This window comes from Hippoglossus hippoglossus, chromosome 6 (assembly GCF_009819705.1).
Source record: "Hippoglossus hippoglossus isolate fHipHip1 chromosome 6, fHipHip1.pri, whole genome shotgun sequence".
Classification (NCBI taxonomy): Eukaryota; Metazoa; Chordata; class Actinopteri; order Pleuronectiformes; family Pleuronectidae; genus Hippoglossus; species Hippoglossus hippoglossus.
Window position 1 is genome coordinate 2,943,220 of NC_047156.1, and position 13,577 is coordinate 2,956,796.

Genomic DNA, 13,577 nt, shown 5'->3' on the forward strand with positions numbered 1-13,577 from the left:
TGATTTACATTTCCAACTTTGTTACATCTCAGGAAATAAATAGGGGTGATAAATATTTTGTGATATGTTTTTCCAGGTAAATTTTTTAATTCAACTGCAAACTTGTCCTGGGTATTTGTAGAAAATACATGTGTGTGTGCACAGCAGTCACTTTTTTTATACCTGTTATAGTTTTAGTTGTTCAAACATTTCATTTAGGGGGCCTGCATTTACTGTAAAGAAAAGGTTCTATTAGTGCCAATCTGCAAAAGAAATGTTTATTCTCTGTGAGGCTGAGTCTGGGCGATAAATCAAAAAAGGAGATCCAATATGCTTTGAGTGCCTTAATTGCCTTTAATTAATTAATTGCCATCTAATTGATCCAAGTCTTTCAGAGCATTTAAAAGGAAATTAACAGCAACTAACAAACTCTTTAACGGCGGCCAGCAACAAATGAGGCTTCCCCCGTCACCCCGTCTCCATTCATGCACTAACCAGGGAACAGGTGACGTTTATCCTCCAACACCATGTGACCTGATGACCACGAGGAAACAAACAACACAGACCACACTTGACTCCTGCAGCCACAGCTTTTGCATCGACCAAATTCAGAGCAACTCCTTCTCATTGCTGAATATGGTCGATGTGGTGGATTATGTTGAAGTGAAATAATGCAGCTCGTATGTACACGGGTTAGGAGACGTATACTTGTATCTAGTAAGAATTGCATTTTATCTGTTGATCGAACGATGACCATTCTTAGATATATATGCGATTCAACAGTATTGATATTGTCTGTAAACTGTTGACTGGATTGCTCAGGTTGGTTGTAGAGCAATATTTGAAGTATTTTTCATAAACGATGGGTTGTTATTATGTTGAGTAACAACTGCTGTCGTCCTTCGATTGTGCAAATGTTCACGTGTTCACTGTTTTTCTTTTCTTTCTTTTCTTTTTCTATGTTTGTTGTATTGGGAAATTCTGGATTTACACTCGTGTGGAAAATAATAAAAGAAATATGACATTTGTTTGAATAACTTAAAACTTAAGTCGTTATTATTTTTCAACTAAAAATTGGCAATACTACACAAATACTGTTAGACACTGCACCCTAACTTGAGTGCATGTTCTGGGTGTTGACGTGTTGCAGGTAAATGTGTGTAATGTTGACAGAGAGAACTTTACCACTAGAGGCTGCCATTGTCCTGCTGGTTGTGTTGAACAAAGAGGGATGTGATCAGCTGGTGACAGAGCAGAGAAAAGGGTTTCAAATGTATAAACCTACAGATGTGGGTCAATAAAAGAGACAAAGAAATAAACTTTACACGATGAGTTCATTCGTATTTACTGTTACTCCCCATAGACACTATACAGGATGTTATTGTAAATTCTAAGAACAAGCTAATGTGCTATCATTTCACCGTGTTGGGACATGGAATTTGTGAAACAAAGTTCGGCCTACTCGGTAGTCAAAAACCTGAAGCTGCATGTCCCTTTGTTCTGGAGAAAACCAGACCCTCCAGAACTCAGTCTCCCAGGGGCCTCAACGTCACACAGAGGTGAGAGGCCTTCCACGAATCCTCTCAGAGGAGAAGGGCGATGGTCCAGCTCACTCTTTCAACTCAAATCAACTTCATGGAGGAGAGTTGCAGCTTCCAGCTCATCTCACCAAGGAAACCTCCTCGCAATCCAAGCTCTACCAACCTCTAAGCCGCGACACTTCAAACAGCAACTGAGCTGCACAGCCCAACAGAACCACGAAGGCAGGAGCCACAAACCAGCAAAACGACTTCACAGAACTTCGATTATTATTATTCAATTCTGTGTGATGTTTATAAGTTTGATTTGTGTTGCTGTGATATTGTGGTTACAAGTTATTTGAAAGTTAATGTTAGTTATGCTCTTCAGTCCTTCCTTGCATGCATCTAGTAACTTTCTCTAATTTGGCACCAACACAGACACACACATATCTCTTCACCCTATTATCTCTGACCCCCGCCACATGTCGTAAACACTCCAAAGGGGGGAGGGTGTTATCTTCGAAGTGGCCTGCCGCCATTTTGGAAGCACACAGACACATAGACACACACATGCATACTCACATACCTATCTTTGTTTGGTAAGTACACCGTTAGTAATTTGTGTTTTTTATACTTTATTATATTCATAATAAATGTTTTTCTTTCACAAATGTTTTTTCATTAATGTTGCATAAGTGAATTTTGCCAACCTCTACACTGTCAAGAACTCTATATCCTTCAACTTAGCTAACTATCTATATGGTAATTTTGGTTATAGTTATTAATTTAATTGTTAATCAGAGTTCCAAATTTGTAGTTAGTACTTTTATGAGACTTAATCAATAAATTGGCTATCTTTTCCCTTCCTTTGAAGGGTGGTGCCCCGAGGTAACTTTAGTCAATTAAAGTTATTATTTAATATTAATATTTTTAATATTAATATTCAATATTTAATTTTGATAACCAAATTTATTGAATGCCGAAAGGCACACCATTTTATGGTATCACGTTTAATGCATTATTGCACAACACCAGCTCGGACTGAACTGAGGCTCCGATGGTTTCTGGCAGCAGCAGATTGAATGAACATGATTGTCATCTTTAGTAAAACAAAGAAAACAACCAGGGGACTTCCAACACATGGAGAAATCTTATTAATGTTAAATTAGGTCTACGTTTTGAGACCAACTCAATGTTTTAAAGGCTCAGTGTATAGAATGTAGTGACATCTAGTGGTGAAGTTTCATGTTGCAGCTGGGTTAGGGAAAGAGAACCTGTAGACTTCCGGTGTCATAAATATAAAATATTTAAATTAAAAGCATTTAAATATAAAGTTCCTTCCATCTGTCATTTTATCTTTAATTTCCTGCGTTGAATTACCCGGCTGCTAGCTTGCTAAATCGTTAGCCTCTGTGGCTTCTAAAACTATCGTTAATATCAGCATCCACTAGCATCAGTGTTCTAATGACTTAATCAGTTGAATGCCAAGCACAACATGTGCACCAAGCTAACATGCAATCTCAGTTATTTAACGACCTGCTGAGAGTTCGTATCAACAGCCCCCTCTTCCGGAATTCTCAAACTGGTACCTAGGAATTTCCTGAAAGCTCCTGATGTTTTCGGAAATGCAGAGGCCATCAAAGTTTTGTTGGATGTTAAGTTATTGTAATCATATATTTGTTAATTGCTAGCTTCTGTGCCTTTTAGACTCCCATAGTAATATTAGCGTCCGTGTTGCCGTTGCCTAGCAGCGATGTTCTCATGACCTAACCACTAAAACGCTAAACACGCCGCGTACGCAACTTCCCACGTCGTGACCACGAAGTTCATGAGTTCGAGGATAGCTTAGGTTTCAGAGCTAATTAGCTACGTCACGAACACATTGCTGACAAACAAACAGACCACAAGACAGACGCAGGTGAAAACAGGGACTTAATTAGCATACGTAGCTATAATCAGCGACAAACAAATAAACAAGGCAACAAACTTCCTCCTCATCCACAAACCCTCACATGAGTCGCACTTGGTGACTTGTGCGAGATTCTTTCACCTGAGATTTGTTTCTGTGGCAGCGAACACAAAGAGGGAAGATGAAGAGTCGCAGGTGATTGATGAGCCGAGATGTTATCGGACATGTTTTACATTCAGCCCCGTCGCCGTGATGTTTATCTGCAGCCTCACCGCCCACGTCTCTGCTCGCCTGTGTCAGCGGCCATCATTGAAAACACATGTTTAAACACATTTGTATTTAATATTATTACAATTATTATAAGTAATATTCTTTTAGTTCAAAACTGGACATTTCTCATGAGGCCTTTTGTTTCCCACTGACCAGACAATGTCCTTGTTTGTAACTGGGATGGGGAAAGTATTTGGTAAAAAGTCAAATTGCTCCATAAATGTAAAGATTGAAATAAAGTAAAGAATGAACTTAAGAATCATCCTGTAACATGCTGGTCTGAACAATGATGAGTCAATGCACTGAGAGAGATTTAGTCTCTACCTCCACCTTGTGGTTGATCTCTGTCATTATCTCTACACGTGAATATGCAGGATGAGGAATTTTAAAGTGTTAAAATAGTTTGGATAAGAAACACTTTTTAAAAATAACATATATTCTTTACTTCATGTTATGCCGATGTATTTGGATCATCTCTTTCCTGACATCCTCATTTACATTTACTATATCTTCTTTCATTACAAATGCAAAACACAAAGGAAAAGACCAACTCACAAAAAAAGAAGAAACATTGAAAGAAATCCTGAACGAATTTATCAGATATAGAATCGTAACATATTTAAGTCTGAATCAACAAATAGCTTTTGTTTTTCTTCTAAAAGAGAGAATTTCCTCGACAACAAAACTGAAACTGAAACTCAATTTCACTGACTCATCTACACAAGGCATTTTGAAGACGAGGTCACATGCACTAACATTAGTTGTTAAAAAGTTCAACTACAAGTATATCCTCAACATTCTGACTTTATTCCTCGAAATGCAAATCTAAATTTATTAATTATTCTCTGATTTATTCCCAACATTTAGAATTTATTCTCTAAATACAAAGGGAAAACATGTTTTCACAATTTTATTATTTTATTCATGTAATATTACAAGTTTGTTCTCAATTATGACTTTATATCTAAACAAATTACGACTTATTCCCTCAGAATATTACGACTTTATTCTCAAAATACCTTTTCTTTTTACTTCTGGCCCTAATACCATGTTGTTATATTTTGGAGTTCCGTTATTCAGCAGTTTTTTAGGCTGGTTTTGCCACAAGACCTGAAAACCCTGACTTGTTTACATTTGTTCCTATTTGTTTTTATGTTTGGCACCACTAACCCTCCATACCTCTGACTCAGTTTCGTTTCCTCGCATGTTTAGGTTTCGTTTTCCCTCTGTGACGTCACAGTTGGATTAAGGTTCAGTTCTGTTTCTCTGTCACAGCAGCTGCAGAGGCTTTAAAGAGCTGGAGCTGCAGGACGCACCTCACATGCACCATGTTTTCCTGGGGAGAGGACTGTCACCAGGTCTTCTGGTCCAAACACTCACCTGTGGACAGGGCAGCAGAGGCCAGGGTTCATCAGTTTAACCCGGGTTATCTCATCCGGGACCTGTCTGCAGGACACAGTGTGCTCAGCTTCATCAAGACCAACGGAAATGCTTTTATCATCCGGACAAACGAGACCAAGGATGGAAGAAGAGTCAGAGGAAAACAGAGTGAGAAACAGCTGCTGTTATTTATCTTTGAGCCTGTTTTACTCTTTAACTCTTTTTAAACCTGCTTACTTTATTATTGTATTATGATATCTTTCATATATCTGACTTTCTCATATCTTTCTCCTTTGCTCACTTATATTATTTATTTTTGCTGTTTAATGTTTAGTTAAATTCTGACTGACTGGTGGTAGATACATAGGGAGAGACCTGGGACCCCCTGCTGCTGGGTTGGGGCTGGTGGGGGGGGGGAGGCCTCTTGGATGGGAGGGTGGTGCTGCTGCTTCCTCTTGACACTAAGACCAGTTCATCTCTTACCTCTGATGCTCCGGGTGAACGAGCCTCCTCCTGTTTCCTCTGTATGAGCTGCTGTGGTTTGTGTCCTCAGAGTTCGTGGAGTGCAGAGAGAAGATCCGGGCTGTGAGCTGCACTGATGATGTGGTGTCACTGCTGTCGGACACAGGCTCAGTTCTCTGTGTGGACACAACGCGCCCCCCCTTCACACCAAGGTCAGACAAACCAAGTGTTTTCTGCTCAACCTCAAACTAACTGTGTCAAATGAAGATATGGGATGTTATTATTATTATTATTATTATTATTACAGTATGTACCGTTGATAATTAGTTTCTGTTCTGTTTTCTCAGGCCGATGAAGGAGTTGTGTAACATACCAGTTTGTCAGGTGGCGTGTGGGAGTCAACATTCAGTCGCCTTGACCAACGGTAGAGTGACACCACACTGATGACATGACAAATCCATTGATTAAGATCATAGAGTTTATACAAAGATCACAGGCTGTTTATAGAGATCATAGATTGTAAATACAGATTTGTTTTGATCTGCACAGTGGCCTCAGCTGTCAATCATGATGTCACACCTCATTTTAAATTAACAATTAAAACCAAAATGATCAGAAACCTGGAGACACGTCATGTTGTAATAGTTGGACAACATGACAGCTTCCCACCGCCACCTGGTGGATGGCCGCAGTACAGGTCATAAAGCTCACCTCCTCCATGTTGGTTGACGGGACATGGACCAAACTAAAAGGTTAAAGTACATTATTAAAGTTAATACATTTTTCTGACACAGGGTTTCTGTCATTTTAGGTCGTTCTTATCACACTGACGTTTGTTCATGTTTCTGATCACAGGTTGAGTTTCAATTAGTTATTTGATGATATAAAAACAGGGTGAAAGGTCATGATTGACAGCTGAGACTCACAGTCGGACGTCAACATTGCAAGATGGCGGCTTGAGCTCACAGAGTGGTGGTGGTGGTGGTTTCTCCACAGATGGCCGGGTGTACACGTGGGGTCAGGATTCCAGGGGCCAGCTGGGTCTGGGGCAGGGGAAGCCCTTCGCCAACTCACCCCAACAGCTCTGCTCTCTGTCGTCGACCCCGCTGGTTCACGTCGCCGCGGGGGGGGAGCAGAGCTTCGCCCTCTCTGTCAGTGGAGGTGTGTTCGGCTGGGGCAGAAACGACCGTGGGCAGCTCGGGCTGGGAGACACAGCAGGTGCCGTACCTCTTTGTACTGTACTGTATTTATATACATATCAGTGTTCAACTGCAATGTGGTGTCATGAGTTTTCTCTTTTTACAAACACTTAAAGGTTTTGGTGAAAGGATCTATTGGTGGAAATTGAATATAAAATACTCCTACTGTGTTTTATCTAAATCGTAGGAATTGTTGTTTTCTTTACCCTAGAATGGGCCCTTTATATTTAAATACTTTGGATTTAAATACTTTATATTTACGTCAGGAGCGGGTCCTCTCTACGGAGAGGCTGCAACATGCAACTTCACCACTAGATGTCACTACATTCTGCACACTGAGCCTTTAAAGCTGAATTTATCAAACAGTAACAAACATTTGAAATTCATCTGTCACACGTATTTTCATGACATGTAAACCGTGTTGTTCATTTCTCTGCTACAGACAGACGTACACCAGCTCCTGTTAAAGGTCTGAACATGAAGGGAACTATTCACATTTCCTGTGGGAAGGATCACACTGCTACTTTAACTAAGGTAATTTTAAAAAGCTAGTAACAAAAATGTTTAGTTTAAATACTTAGAGGTTGTGTTTTGGTCTGCGTCTATAAAGATGGACGACATGAAAGCTCCCCAAAAATGAAGCCAACGTCATCTTTAGCGCCCCCTGGTGGCTGGCTGCCGTAAATTTCATAAACCTCACCTCCTCCATGTTAGTGGATGGGATATGGACCAAACTAAAACATTGAGTATGCGTTAAATAAATTATTGACAGCATGAGACTGACTCGCGATTGGTTGAGCATGTGTATTATTGGGACTTTGCTAATACAGGTGGATGTGTCGTCCATCTTTGTTTACAGTCCGTGGTCCGGACGGGCAGAAGCAGGGATATTTACAAACGGTAACGCAGACACTCGTTTAATTCTTGAGTTTATAACTTGACGACTAGCGATGAACGCAAACTGTCGCTAACACTTTAACTGTCCGAGAAAATAAATCCCTGCTCTTACTTATCACCACTGCTGTTTCTCGTCCGTATTATTTACTGCAACTAAGCAAGTTACACCGGCACGCGCATGCCCGGTGAACCTGATTGTCTGCGGGACCTTGAACTGTTGCCCTCTGGCTGCTTCCTCAGGATGGTGCTGTGTTTACGTTCGGCTCGGGGCAGTTCGGGCAGCTCGGGCACAACTCATTCACTGATCAGCTCCGTCCTCGTCTGGTTGCCGAGCTGTTGGGGGCAAAGGTCACCGAGATCGCATGTGGACTGTACAGTATACCTACTATTTCTTTTAAAAGAATTTCACTTCATCAAATATCGATGCATGGAACCTGCTTTGAAGAAACAACGGGGATCAAACTGTCTCTAATGATGTTTTTAATGCATTATCTCCTTAGACACCACACATTAGTGTCGACAGACGCCAAGAAGGTTTACTCCTTTGGGTGTGGAGAGCAAGGGCAGCTGGGGCACGGAGGCGAGAGTCATCCGTCTGTGCCGCTCCCCGTTCAACTGCCACAAGGTTTCAATGAAGTCATGAGGGAACAATTACCTAACGTATGAAGGAGATCATATTTTTACTCAGTACTTCTAATTCCAGGCAGCAGTGACGGGCCCAATATTAGAAACATCTTCGCAGGAGGAAACTGTTCGTTTGCGACATGCTCGTCTAATGAGGTACTGACACTAATACACTGATACACTCAGGGATGGAAGGATAATAATGACGACATCAACTCAACCAGTTTATTTTGCAGGAAGCTCATGAGGAGCCAAACACTGACGGGGTCAGTAATGCGTCACAGTATCGTCTTGATGACATGATCGACAAATGGACGTCTAAATGTGATTCAAAAACCTGGAAAATGATCAAACAGTGAGTATATGACATGTTCTCTGTATGTCAGGAGTTTGCTGAATAGCCGGATGGTGTCATGACTGTAACTGTAAATATATCAATCCACAAATCCAAGATCCAAACACTTTTTAATCTTCACAGGGAAATCCACAGGACTTTTTCCACAGCATCTCGTATGAATCAAAGTTTCCTTGAGAAAAGGTAAACACGGAACCTCTTTGCACGATTATCCCTTCTTTCTTATCTGGTGAAGTTCTAATATAAGGAGAACTTCCACTCTCACAACTTCTGGTTTACGTAGTCGGGGGGGGGGGAGTCTCACAAAGCTGCCAGCATGGGTTTGGACCCAACGTTGTTTTGCTTTGTGTTGTTAGAAAAGAAGAACATTTCCAGACCTCCTCAAAGTACCACGGCGTGAACTTGTCGCTTGCACGAGTCGCTTTCAAGAAACTGGTGAAGAAGGATGATGCTTTGGCAGAGGTGCGTAACTGTTTGTGAAGAGTCGGTTTTCTAAATTTGATTGTGTTAATCAAGGGAAATGATTCCTTCTCGCAGGTGAAGTGAAAAGGTTCTTCTGAAATCCTCGGTGGAGGTAATGAGTGGATCTTTTTCAAACGAACAGGTGGCGGCTGCTGTCCTGAAGCTGCTTCCCTCTTTCACGGATCCAGTGGGAGTGGAGGGGTTGAGGATCTTCTTGCTTCTCAATGATCTTCTTCACGTGATCCAGAAGCTCCATCGACCACAGAGCACCGAGCTCGCTCAGGCCGTCGCTGCTGCCGTTCTGAAGCTGTCTGCTGAGAACCTTCAGGTCATAGGTACTGTGACCACTGCACGAGCAACATCAGCAAGATACTTTTCATTTATTTTTTAGTTAAGATGCAGCTCATTAAAATATAAGTCCAAAACTAATTTATCGACTGATGTATATATTTAAAATTAGCAATTATTCCTAAGATGTTGTTCTCAAACCCTTATGACAAAGAAATATAATTGAGGCTCAGTATATTTAAAGGTTAAGCCATTAACTTTTTTAATTACACTTTATATAGTTATAGGGAAATTCTATTACAGCCAAATATTGAGAAATTATAATACAATATATAGAATTAGCCAAGTTAAACTGTTAACATATTTCCTGCATTTTAAAATAAAAGTTGGCTCATTCTTTACTTTCTTTGAGAGCAGATCAGTTTGAAGTCACAGGAAGTGTTGGAGGAAGTAGGAGATTAAGACCTGCGGGCTGCACAACTTCAAGTTTACAACCTGATAACTGAAGGTTTCTAGCTTCAATGGTGTGAAGGTGCAATATGTCCTAGATGTCTGCTGAGTTGTGAAATGTCCATGTTGTCTTCCTCAGGAAACTGGTGGACGACACTGTCAGCCTCCAAAATATCTGCATATGTTAGGGTTTGGAAGAAAGCCCTCTCAGACATGCTGTCCTCAAGCCCTGATCCTCCCCGCTCCGGATTCAGAAATCTGTTACAAGTCCTCCAGTACATGTACAATGTTAGTATGCCTCAATACTTGTGTTTTCGATAAATATTACACAGCATAATCCCAATCTACGGAGCCCCCGAAGGGTCAAGGGGAAGTAAAGAATTCTCGCCACGACACTTCGGGGGCTCCGTACTAATCTTACGCACTTTTTCTACAAAATGAAGCTTGTTTACTTTTTTTATTTGTTCACTAAATGGATAAAACCTCTTTGTTAAAGGCCAACAGCAGGACTGCAGAGTCTCAAAGGCTGCCAGACAGCGACTTTTATTTGCTCATGGACCAAAACTTTCTTTGTGAGGATCTGCGTCAATGGATTTTACAGACGAAACGCAAGGTAAAAAAAAAATGCAAAGTTGCAGTCCCTGTCTATTCATGTAAAAACAGAATGGTGGCCACATACATGTATATTTAAACCTAAATTATGTGTACTCTCTCTTTTCCTTTTAGATGGTGGGTGCTGAGCCTCTTATCCTCGGTAGATTTCCAATTGTGATGGATCTGCAATCAAAGAAAATGATTCTTGACGTGTATGCTGGAACCACCAAGGTAACTGAGGTCCTGAGTTGCGCCTCATGAGAAAAAGCTTTTATGCTCAAGGGTCGAGAAATCTCCAAGAAATTCCCTGTTTATCAGCGTGTGTTGTGTTGTTGGTGCACGATAAACTAGTTTTTTATAAAAATCAGGTTCAAAGGAATTTGACATGACACTCAAATTGTTCGAATTAATTCAAATCCGACACCCGAACTCAAAAAACGTTAAGTCGCCACTTCTCAGATGCTTTGATGTCGTGATTGTCTCAGGACGGCTTTGATGCTAGTCCTCCATTTTCAGATCAAAACAAAGTAACATCAGTGGGTAAGGTCACGGTGACAGTGATCGCCCTCTGCTGGATGATGAGGCAAAGTGAATGTTGATTGATCCATTCACTTTGCAGACAAAAGCCAGATGTCAGCGTTGGATGTGAATCTATAAACAGTGACATTTTTATTTTCATTGTAGTGGCTATCAGTCAGTCGGATCGGGTGGAATTTCTTCTGGAAATATGGACCAGATTGTCCGTTTGCTCAAGACCCGCTTTTTAGACTGAAGCTGAGACGAGCATCCATTTCAGAAGACACTTTTGAACAACTGGATGCTGTTCATCACAAGGACTATAAAAAAAGACTTGAGGTATATGTGATAGCCGTAGCATGGCCAGAATTTGCATTATAGAACTTGTCTACTCTGATATAAGTTACAAACTTTGTCCTTTGGTCTTCTAGGTCTTTTTTGATGAGAACTCTGAGCAAGACAATGTCAACATCAAAGACTTTTTTCATGAAGTCTTTCACGAGCTGGTGTCCGACGAATCGGGGATGTTCACTTTCAATGACTCCAAAACACTTGCATGGTTCCCTTCCAACGTAAGATTTCAAATCCACATACAGGAAAAAAATATTCACTTTCTACTTTTCTACTTTAACTCTTCGTAGAACATTTATCAGTTCAATATTAAAGCTGTGACTACAGTGGATTCATGGTTTTAATTGTCACTTCCATCACCACCAGGCAACACACGACCACCACAGGTACTTCCTGTTTGGAGTTCTGTGTGGCTTGGCCTTGTACAACCAGTGCCTCATACACCTACCGTTCTCGATGGCTCTGTTCAAGAAGCTGCTCGGTGTGAAGCCTTCGCTGGAGGACTTAATGGAATTCAGTCCGGACGTTGGAAAGTAAGTGAAAATATATATAAATTCAAATCACATTATTCTTAGTTGTAGGGCTCGCTGTCAGTACTTTCTCAGAGTAGATTGTAAACATTGTGAAATCTCATTGATGCTTGAATATTGCTGCTTGTGTTGTGTTTGTAGGAGTCTGCTGTCCATCCTGGAAGAATATGGGGACGAAGACTTGGAAAGCCTGGGCCAGGAATTTTCAGTAGGTGTTTTACAGATAACTGACCTCACTTATCCTCTTTCTGATCAACTGATCGATTTATATCAGTTCCCAAAGCAGTGATATCGCTCTTCTTTCTTAACAGATCAGCTGGGATGGGACAGAAGTTGACCTTGATCCCACAAACCCTGAAAAAACCGTGACAAGTCAAAACAAGTAAGGACCATGGAAGCAGTTTAATGTCAATTTCATCTTTTTTGTGCCACAATACTCTACAAATTAAGAAGCCCCTTTAAAACATTTTGTAACGCAATATCGGGGGTGTCAATTGTACAGTGGTACACTTGTACTTGAGGCTCATTTAAGTACAAAACGAGATGTGGCCATTTAAATGATCACTGCACACGTTTTCATTTCCTTTACATCGGCATTGTTGTTAAGAAATTCAATCCACAAGAGGGCAGCGCAGAAATGAGATTTTCTGATAACAAGAACCAGCCTATGGTTGAGGAGGTTGTGATAATTTAATTATTTGTGATATTGTTGATTATAACCAAGAGGAAGCATGTTAAAAAGAAAAAAAATAGGGCACAGAATTGATCCTTGAGGTACACCACAAGTACACTTTTAAGTGAAAGAGGGCACGTAAAGATTTATGAGTTGCGTGCATCTGTTTGTGGGATTAAAATTTAGCATCTGCTTGACAGGAAGGAGTTTGTGGACGCCTACGTGAATCACGCCTTCAACACGTCTGTGGAGAGTGTGTTTCTGGAGTTCAAGCAAGGCTTCTACACGGTTTTCGACCGGGACTTGTTGAAGGTGTTGCGGCCAAAGGAGCTGCAGGAAGTCCTGCAGGGCAAAGACTTCTGTGACTGGGAAACGCTGAAACAGGTAGAATCAAAACAAGAGCTCCTTGTGTTCCTGTGTTCTCTACAACTACAACTAATTAATCACGTTTTCATTTGCTTGATTTGAATCCTGCCAATGACTACGACAGCAAGTTATTCTAACAACATCTTTCAATGTAATTAGAACACAGTTTACGGAAGGCCGTACCATGTTGACCACCCCAACATGCAGATGTTTTGGGAGGTTTTTGATGAACTAACCGAGGATCAGAAGAAGAAGTTACTTTGTAAGTATTAAAATATCAAATTTAAAACTATTACAATCAAGAAAGATAAATTGAAATTATATTACTAATGTACTAGACTAGACTTGCTATATGTGCTCGGAATGAAAGGAGAGCTAGTTGCTCATTTTAATCTGATCACGCAGAGATAGATTTCTTCAATCTAGAGTCAGGAACGTTTTAATATTTACTTTTCTGTTTAGTGTACGATGATGATAGAATTGATAAACTAATGAAGAGAATGCAAAGCTTTATACTGAGGATATCACCAAAATAAATCAATTAAAAGAATCTCTTTGTTTACCACTTCTCCCTCCTCAAGGGTTTGTGACCGGTTTTGAAAGGTTGCCTATTCGTGGCAATAAAAGCATCACGATCAGGCTCAGACCAGTCTGCGACATCTCTGAGGACCAGATCTACCCTGAAGCACTCACGTGTTACTCTTTTCTGGATCTGCCCCTATACTCAACCAAGGAGATTATGAAAACCAAGA

The 13,577-nt window shown here is 40.6% G+C and overlaps 1 protein-coding gene across 1 annotated transcript; it reads left to right on the forward strand.

Moving 5' to 3' along the window:
* Nucleotides 1-4,856: 4,856 nt before the first annotated feature.
* On the forward strand, nt 4,857-13,576 carry LOC117763150 (probable E3 ubiquitin-protein ligase HERC4; the record flags this gene model as incomplete). The annotated part of the gene is made up of 23 exons (XM_034588073.1): nt 4,857-5,226; nt 5,612-5,732; nt 5,868-5,944; nt 6,517-6,738; nt 7,162-7,253; nt 7,857-7,987; nt 8,117-8,241; nt 8,320-8,396; nt 8,477-8,595; nt 8,719-8,778; nt 8,952-9,057; nt 9,200-9,392; nt 9,935-10,083; nt 10,292-10,408; nt 10,522-10,620; nt 11,074-11,244; nt 11,337-11,477; nt 11,623-11,789; nt 11,928-11,994; nt 12,098-12,168; nt 12,660-12,843; nt 12,985-13,087; nt 13,407-13,576. Coding segments are annotated over exons 1-23 (2,982 nt in total), but the record flags the coding sequence as incomplete, so codon positions are not given.
* Between the last annotated feature and the right edge of the window lies 1 nt (nt 13,577).